Genomic DNA, 7,937 nt, shown 5'->3' with positions numbered 1-7,937 from the left:
TATTTTAAAGACAGAATCGCTCCCTGCAGCTTCCTGCCCTCACCCACTTTGTCATTGGGCCATTAAGGTAGCCAAGCCAGTCCCTTTACATAATAAAGAGTTCTCCCCTTCATCTCCAGGGGGATGGGATTGTGGCATGATAATATTGGCCCTTTACCCAACTCAGCACATGGCATCTGAGAACTCAACCAAACCTGGATTCAAAACGCAGCCTAGAGATTTGCCCTTGCATGGCCCCATGGGAGTCTGACAACCAGTGACGTGCGGTGAGGGTTATGGCTGGGGAGGCTGGTGACGTCATCAGGAAGGCGGGGAATGGGACCACGTGTGCAGCACACGTCGTCTCATTCTCCGCCTTCCTGAGTGAACATTAAGGGGACCGCGGCGTAGCATTGCTTCCTCCACCAGCACCAGTCCCTTCCGCCCCCCACTCCTTCAAGGTCTCCCACCAACCCAAAGCCCGATCCCCAGCTCCCTCGGGCAAGGTTTGACTCACTTCCAAGGCGGTGGCTGCTCCATCCCGCTCCGGCCCTGGAAGCGACCGAAGATCAGGCTGCGTCGCTCGCTCGCTCGCCGGACTGCTTCGGCGCCATTCTGGCTACCTCCGTCCATCCGCGCCCGGGAGCTGTGGAGGCAGAAATGTTGTCGGCGCCTCCGGATGACGAACCAGTCGCTTGCTTTCGTCATCGGGAGGCCGATAACATTTCTGCCTCCGCAGCTCCCGGGCGCGGATGGACGGAGGTAGCCAGAATGGCGCCGAGGCAGTCTGGTGGACGAGTGACCGAAGATCTCACTGCCTCGCTCGCTCGCTCGTTCGCCCGCCGGACTGCTTCGGCGCCATTCTGGCTACCTCCGTCCATCCGCGCCCGGGAGCTGCGGAGGCAGAAATGTTGTCGGCGCCTCTGGATGACGAAAGCAAGCGACTGGTTCGTCATCCGGAGGCACCGACAACATTTCTGCCTCCGCAGCTCCCGGGCGCGGATGGACGGAGGTAGCCAGAATGGCGCCGAAGCAGTCCGGCGGGCGAACGAGCGAGCGAGCGAGTCAGCGAGATCTTCGGTCACTCGTCCACCGGACTGCCTCGGCGCCATTCTGGCTACCTCCGTCCATCCGCGCCCGGGAGCTGCGGAGGCAGAAATGTTATCGGCCTCCCGATGACGAAAGCAAGCGACTGGTTCGTCATCCGGAGGCGTCGACAACATTTCTGCCTCTGCAGCTCCCGGGCACGGCCGGACGGATGTATATAATATTATATATATATAGTATATAATATTATATACTATTATTCCATGAAGAGAGGTGAGGCCCTGCCTCCCTTGCCTCCACTGACCGCACGTCACTGCTGACAACCAATCAGAATACAAGCTCAAGAGCAAAGGCCAGAGAGGGCATAAAACCAGGGACTCAGCATCTCAGCGGCCATTCTCTTTTTCTCCACCAACATTGAAGCATGTGATCACCTTTTCTGTTCAGGACTCAAGCCATGTGGTCCTGTCCACCATTAAAACATCTTTCCAAGCAGCCTCCATGTCTCCAGTGTCTTTTTTCCCACTTGGAGCAGAACCCAGAAGGACATTTCTTTCAACACTACCTTACAGAGAGGCGGACACGGATCAATTTTCAGAACTGAAAAAGATGCAATCAGACTCTCATAATTATATTTACATAGCCCTGTTGCCTTAATCTATTTTGGGTGCTTAATCTATTTTGGGTGCTTTTTTGACTCACAAATGAGTTTTTGTTTCTTATCTCCCTTTATTGTGAATATTGTGCATTTATTCTTATTATTTTCAGTTCTTCGCCAAACTTTAACCCATCAGAGGACTTCCTCTAGATTTTCATCACGCCACGATCTAAAAAAGATGTGGAGACTCTAGAAAGAGTGCAGAGAAGAGCAACAAAGATGATTAGGGGACTGGAGGCCAAAACATATGAAGAACAGTTGCAGGAACTGAGTATGTCTAGTTTAATGAAAATAAGGACTAAGGAAGACATGATAGCAGTCTTCCAATATCTCAGGGGTTGCCCCAAAGAAGAGGGAGTCAAACTATTCTCCAAGGCACCTAAGGGTAGAACAAGAAGCAATGGGTGGAAACTAATCAAGGAGAGAAGCAACTTAGAACTGAGGAAGAATTTCTTTACAGTTAGAACAATTAATCAGTGGAGCAACCTGTCTCCAGAAGTTGTGAATGCTCCAACACTGGAAATTTTAAAGAAAATGTTGGATAATCATTTGTCTGAAGTGGTGTAAGGTTTTGGACTAGAAGACCTCCAAGGTCCCTTCCAACTCTGTTATTCTATTCTATTCTATTCTATTCTATCATTGCTTAGTTCACCCAAAAAAAATTCAATGAGGAACCTTTTTAAAAAGGTGTTTCTTCTTTATCAACTTGTCTGATTGAAGAAAAAAAAGAACCAGTAAATTTGGGCACTGTTTTGAAAAATGGATTTGGATTGGGGAATAGGAAGAAAATATATTTGTTTGAACGCAATATCCCACTGAATTCAATTTGCAAATCCTTCTGGCAAATTATTCCATAGGCTTTCATGGATCACAGCCTGATTCAGCAAAAGCAGGGATAAAGTCATGAGAAAAGGAAATTTAAAAAAATGTTGTCTTAGGAGTGTATTCCTTACAACTAGTGCAGTGTGATTCTGTGATTTAGGCAAGCAGGGTCAAACTTCAAGTTGTCAGAATACACTCGGTTGCCATTAAACCAAAAGTCTAACAGTTGTTTTTCCTTTACGATCTGCAACAGAAGCAAACAATTTAATTACAGAGGAAGATAAAGAAATTGTCCCCCGCCCCGCCCTGGAGACTTGCAAACAGAGCCTGTCAGGGCAGCCTCTCCTTCTCCCGCCCTTAGCAACCGCGCTTAGCAACACGCGCGTGGCTGGTTTGGGCGGAGCTGTCTAGATCTTCGGTCCTTTGGAGCGTCGGGTCGGCTTTCTATGCAAGTCCGAGGCTGTATGGCCTAGTCCGAAAGGGATGCTAAAAGTAAAGCTCCTTTTCGTAGGCCCCAGCGAGGTGAGTGTGGTTCCAAGACCTTCTCAAAGAAAGGAAAACTCTCGTGGTCTTGTCTCTTGACTCCTCCTTTTCTAAATCGGAAGGGAAAGGCTGCGAGGCAAACGGGAGTTACAGCCTACTAACTGCTCCGAAGATCGCCAGGCGGGGAAGATTGCCTTCCTTTGCCTCGGTGGATTCCCAAAGGCATCGGGTTGCCTAAGGGTGAGAAACAGGCTGCTGAAGAACTGGATGCCAGCTTGGCATAATCGAGCAGTGCATTTTCTATTCCTACTGACAAGGGCCAATAGAATAGAATAGAAAATAGAATAGAATAGAATAGAATAGAATAGAATAGAATAGAATAGAATTCTTTATTGGGCAAGTGTGATTGGAAACACAAGGAATTTGTCTTTGGTGCATATGCTCTCAGCGTACATAAGGAGACTAAAATACATTCCTCAAGAATAAAAAGATACAACACTTAGTGATAGTCAAGGTTACTAATAAACTATCAAATCATACTAGGAAACCAATAAAAGACAATATAAATTGAAACATACAAGCAACATGGTTATAGTAATAAGTTGGAAGAGATAGATACTAGAAAGGAAGAGAAGAAGAATAGTAATAGTCTTAGTAAATTATTTGAAAGTGTGGTGGGAATAGTTGTTTAGCAGAATGATGGCATTGGGGGGGGGGGGGGAACTGTCCTTGTGTCTACCTGTTCTGGTGTGCAGTGTCCTATAGCGTCGTTTTGAGGGTAGAAATTGAAACAGTTTATGTCCAGGATGTGAGGGCTCTGTAGATATTTTCACAGCCCTCTTTTTGACTCGTGCAGTATACAGGTCCTCAATGGAAGGCAGGTTGGTAGCAATTGTTTTTTCTGCAGTTCTAATTATCCGTTGAAGTCTGTGTCTGTCTTGTTTGGTTGCAGAGCCAAACCAGACAGTTATGGAGGTGCAAATGACAGAGCCAATAATTCCTCTGTAGAACTGAATCAGCAGCTCTTTGAGCAGTTTGAGTAGAGCCTTCATGTTAAGAAACAGTCTATCTTTGTGAACAAGAGATCCTTTCCTTAGTATTCTGCTGCGTCTTTCTTCTCTGGTTTCCTAGATAGTCTGATCCAGCAGGTTTCTACTTATTACAGGTAGTCCTTGACTTACAATAATGCCTTTAGTGACGATTCAAAGTGATAATGGCACTAAAAAAAGTGACATAACTGTTTTTCACACTTATGATCGTTGTTTGGATGGTCAGTTCAAAATTCAGATGCTTGACAACTGGCTCATATTTATGATGGTTGCAGTGTCCTGGGGACACCTGATCACCTTTTGCATCCTTCTGATTAGCAAAGTCAGCGGGGAAGTCATACTTACTTAATGATTGTGTTACTAACTTAACAACTGCAGGGATTCGTTTAACAACTGTGGCAAGAAAGTTTGTAAAAATGGGGCAAACTCACTTAACAGAAATTTTGGGCTCTACTGTGGTCGTAAGTCGAGGACTACCTGCTAAAGAAAGTTTATTTTCAAGATGCCTAATCATTGCCAATTTGGGTTGAGGCAGATGGGAATTGGAGTCCAAAATATCCTCTTCCACCTTGGATGAGAAAAACAGTATCAAAATGTTCCTTGAAACTAATCCCAGTCTTGTGCATTCATTCATGGCACTTTTAAACTTTTTAAAAATACATCAATCACAGTGGGGAAGAATTCCAGGTGGGATATTCTTTAAGCTGCAGCCACTGTTGAAAATACCTCTGTTCCAAACTGTCAGAGCAGCCATGAAAAGGTATAGTTTTGTCGGGTGCATTACAATACTTTTGTTGTAATTTAATTCCTGCTAATGCTTCGGTAATTTTGTTTCTGAATTTGTTTGTGATAGGCTGGAAAATCTGTCTTGGCAAACTTTTTGTCAGAGACCATTGAAGGTATTGGCAGTTACATCCCCACACAAGGAGTAAGGTGAGGAGGAATAGACTTATTTACTGTGCACCTGGTTACACAAGCAAGCTTTAAAATGTCTGAAACCATTCATTAAAATCATTGTTAGTACTTTCTCCCTGTCTGAAAACATAACTTAGATCATACTGATTTACAGACAGTCCTTGACTTATAACACAATTGGGACCAGAATGTCCATTGCTAAATAAGGCAGTTATTATATCACTTATTTTTTTCAGTAGTCACTGTAACTTTGAACAGTGCCTAAATGAATAATTATAAGTTGAGGATTACCTGTACTAAATTACTTCTTCAATAATGAAATCTTGACATTTAGTACATACCCAGTCTAATACATGTGGATCATTGCAGAAATGAATGTGATTATCTTGCTTGTACATAACTCTCCCAAATCTTACTATCCTACAGAAAAGTTTGCTCAATGTATGGCTTAGATGACATAGATGCATTTTTCTACTGAGAACAGAACAAGGAGTTTGCATTCTCTGGCAACCTGTTTGATTTGTTAATCTCACGATGCAGGGAGTAGTCTTCCACTGCCCTTTTCATGCAAATTCTATGCAGTACATTTGTTGACATGTAGCTCTTGACTGACAGGCTAATGCATAAATCCAAAACTATGAGTGCATCTTTCTGCTGAAACAAGAGATAGTAGTGACTGATATTAGCCAATGGGCAGAGAAGATTGAATGCCTGGGAGAGTTCTAACTATACTTTGATTGGAAAGAAGGGAAATTAACCAGGGGCAAGTAATATGATATAATACAGTTCATTTGAAAAATATTCTTCATACAGGTCAGGGTTTCTCTTTCTCTAGCATGCCTGCTTTATTTACTCAAATGTAGTACCTATTTTTAAATTTTAGGATTTTAGAATATGAGAAGCCACATTTCAATGGAAACAGCAAAGGACCAGGATGTCGGTTTGAACTATGGGATTGTGGAGGTGATCAAAAGTGAGCAAGTTTCTTATATATCTTGCCAGCTTTCTCGGTGTAAATCCATTCCCAACCTACGTCAGACGCATTAAGCCAAATTAACTATGATTTGGCACGATAGCTGAATTGATGGTTTGCAATCAGCTAGCAATATAGAGTTAGAAATTACGATTTGAAAGGGAGATTGAACACCATGACTTTTGGTACTTACTCCTTGGTGTGATACATCGATTAAAAAACCAGTTTTTTAAATTACATAGAAAGCCTCCTCAGATAAAGAGGCTTGTTGCAGACAAGTAGTTTGGTGGATATTTGCATTATGGGAGTGTTATAAACTGAACAAGCTTGTAAATTAAATTCTGAAGGGATTTCCTCAAGGCACATAGTGTTTTTGTATTACTTATTATTGCAATACAATACAATACAATACAATACAATACAATACAATACAATACAATAGTAGAGTTGGAAGGGACCTTGGAGGTCTTCTAGTCCAACCCCCTGCCTAGGCAGGAAATCCTATACCATTTCAGACAAATGGCTATCCAACATCGTCTTAAAGACTTCCAGTGTTGGGGCATTCACAACTTCTGGAGGCAAGCTATTACTGTACATCCCATGCTGCTTATTTGGGGGGAATTTAAAATGTTGTATATGAGAGTTTCTCTCCCATCATTGAAGTTACAACCGCCCTGTGAATTATGTTGGGCTTTAAGAGAAACAGAGATATGCACATCTGTAGCCGTATAGGAATTTCACATATAATATTAAGGCTTAATTAAATTATAATTTGGCTTGCTAGTTTCATCTTATAGAATATGTCAATGTTTCTCAACCTCATCAACTTTAAGATATATGGACTTTAACTCCCAAAATTCCCCAGGCAGCAATTATGGGAGTTGAAGCCCACTCGTCTTAAAATTGCTAAGGCTGAGAAATACTGTGTTATATGAACCCAACTGCTCTGATTAGCAAACTATGCTTGACATTTTACACTAATATTTATACTTTGATAGCGAGATGGGCTGCAAATTAAGTAGTTGAAAAACTGTGGCTTGAAGCAGTGTGAACCCAGTTATTATCTGCAGCTGGGTTGCATAATTTCTATCAAAACAACACCAAGTGTTTCCAGCTACATTCTTTTTCTTTTGCACTTCTAGATTTGAGACTTGCTGGCCTGCTCTGATGAAAGATTCCCATGGTGTCGTCATTATTTTTAATCCAGACTTGCCAAGCCATGTGAAGGAAATTGAAATGTGGTACTCCTGTTTTGTCCAACAGCAGCAGTTGCTTGAGAATCAGTGTTTGCTCATTGCACATCACAAGCCAGGCACTGCAGGAGATGTAGACAATCTCACTTTGCGTAAGACCATAACTTTTATTTCCCTGTTTTTGTGTAATCTTTGTCAAATTGCAAACCTGATTCACTGTTTTCTCTCTTCAACTTCAAAGCTTCACCATTGAACAGGCTGACATTGATACACTCCAGCCTTGAAGAAGACCCTGAAGATGTCCGAATGGAATTTGTGAAGTTCCTGAAGAATATTACTAATTTGGTAAATGAGAACCGGGACAGAGAAGAGATGCTCATTATTAATTAGTAATATGATAAACATTGGAGAAATAAATGGCTATTATTTATTAATAACTTAAGAGTTGCATGTCTCATAAATAATAATAAATAAATAAATATTTATTTCTTAGCCGCACCCTCTCCCGAAGGACTCGGGGCGGCGTACAATGAAACATATGAAATAAATATGTGGACAAAACAAACATATAACAGAGACATATACCGAGACATACACAAGGAGGAGGTCGGCTGATGAATAAAAAACAATTAGAATACAGTGATTAAAAAACCCCTAAATAATTAAATATAATTAAAATACCCAATTAAAAACCCGTCAGGAGCGATATGGTTAGATCAAAGTTGAGCCAGGCCAGCTACTTGGAATAGGTGGGTCTTAAGCTTAATACGAAAGGAGCGGAGGTCAGAGGTATTCCTAATATCCGGAGGGAGGTCATT

The 7,937-nt window shown here is 42.3% G+C and overlaps 1 protein-coding gene across 1 annotated transcript; it reads left to right on the top strand.

Moving 5' to 3' along the window:
• Nucleotides 1–2,860: 2,860 nt before the first annotated feature.
• IFT22 (intraflagellar transport 22) lies at nucleotides 2,861–7,556 on the top strand. The gene is made up of 5 exons (XM_081945026.1): nucleotides 2,861–3,028; nucleotides 4,892–4,971; nucleotides 5,837–5,926; nucleotides 7,069–7,271; nucleotides 7,361–7,556. Exons 1-5 carry the CDS (start codon nucleotides 2,990–2,992, stop codon nucleotides 7,507–7,509), a joined length of 561 nt encoding a protein of 186 aa, XP_081801152.1. The 5' UTR covers nucleotides 2,861–2,989; the 3' UTR covers nucleotides 7,510–7,556.
• Nucleotides 7,557–7,937: the final 381 nt, after the last annotated feature.

This window comes from Natrix helvetica, assembly GCF_964273705.1.
Source record: "Natrix helvetica genome assembly, chromosome: 2".
NCBI classification, from domain to species: Eukaryota; Metazoa; Chordata; class Lepidosauria; order Squamata; family Natricidae; genus Natrix; species Natrix helvetica.
The sequence above is the reverse complement of the archived record's forward strand: the minus strand, read 5'-3'. Positions and strand labels throughout refer to the sequence as shown.

Coding starts and splice junctions, on each gene's coding strand:
- IFT22 (XM_081945026.1), top strand. CDS start 2,990: ATGCTAAAAGTAAAGCTCCTTTTCGTAGGCCCCAGCGAG. Junction 4,972..5,836: donor ATCCCCACACAAGGAGTAAG/GTGAGGAGGAAT, acceptor TTTAAATTTTAG/GATTTTAGAATATGAGAAGC. Junction 5,927..7,068: donor GATTGTGGAGGTGATCAAAA/GTGAGCAAGTTT, acceptor TTGCACTTCTAG/ATTTGAGACTTGCTGGCCTG.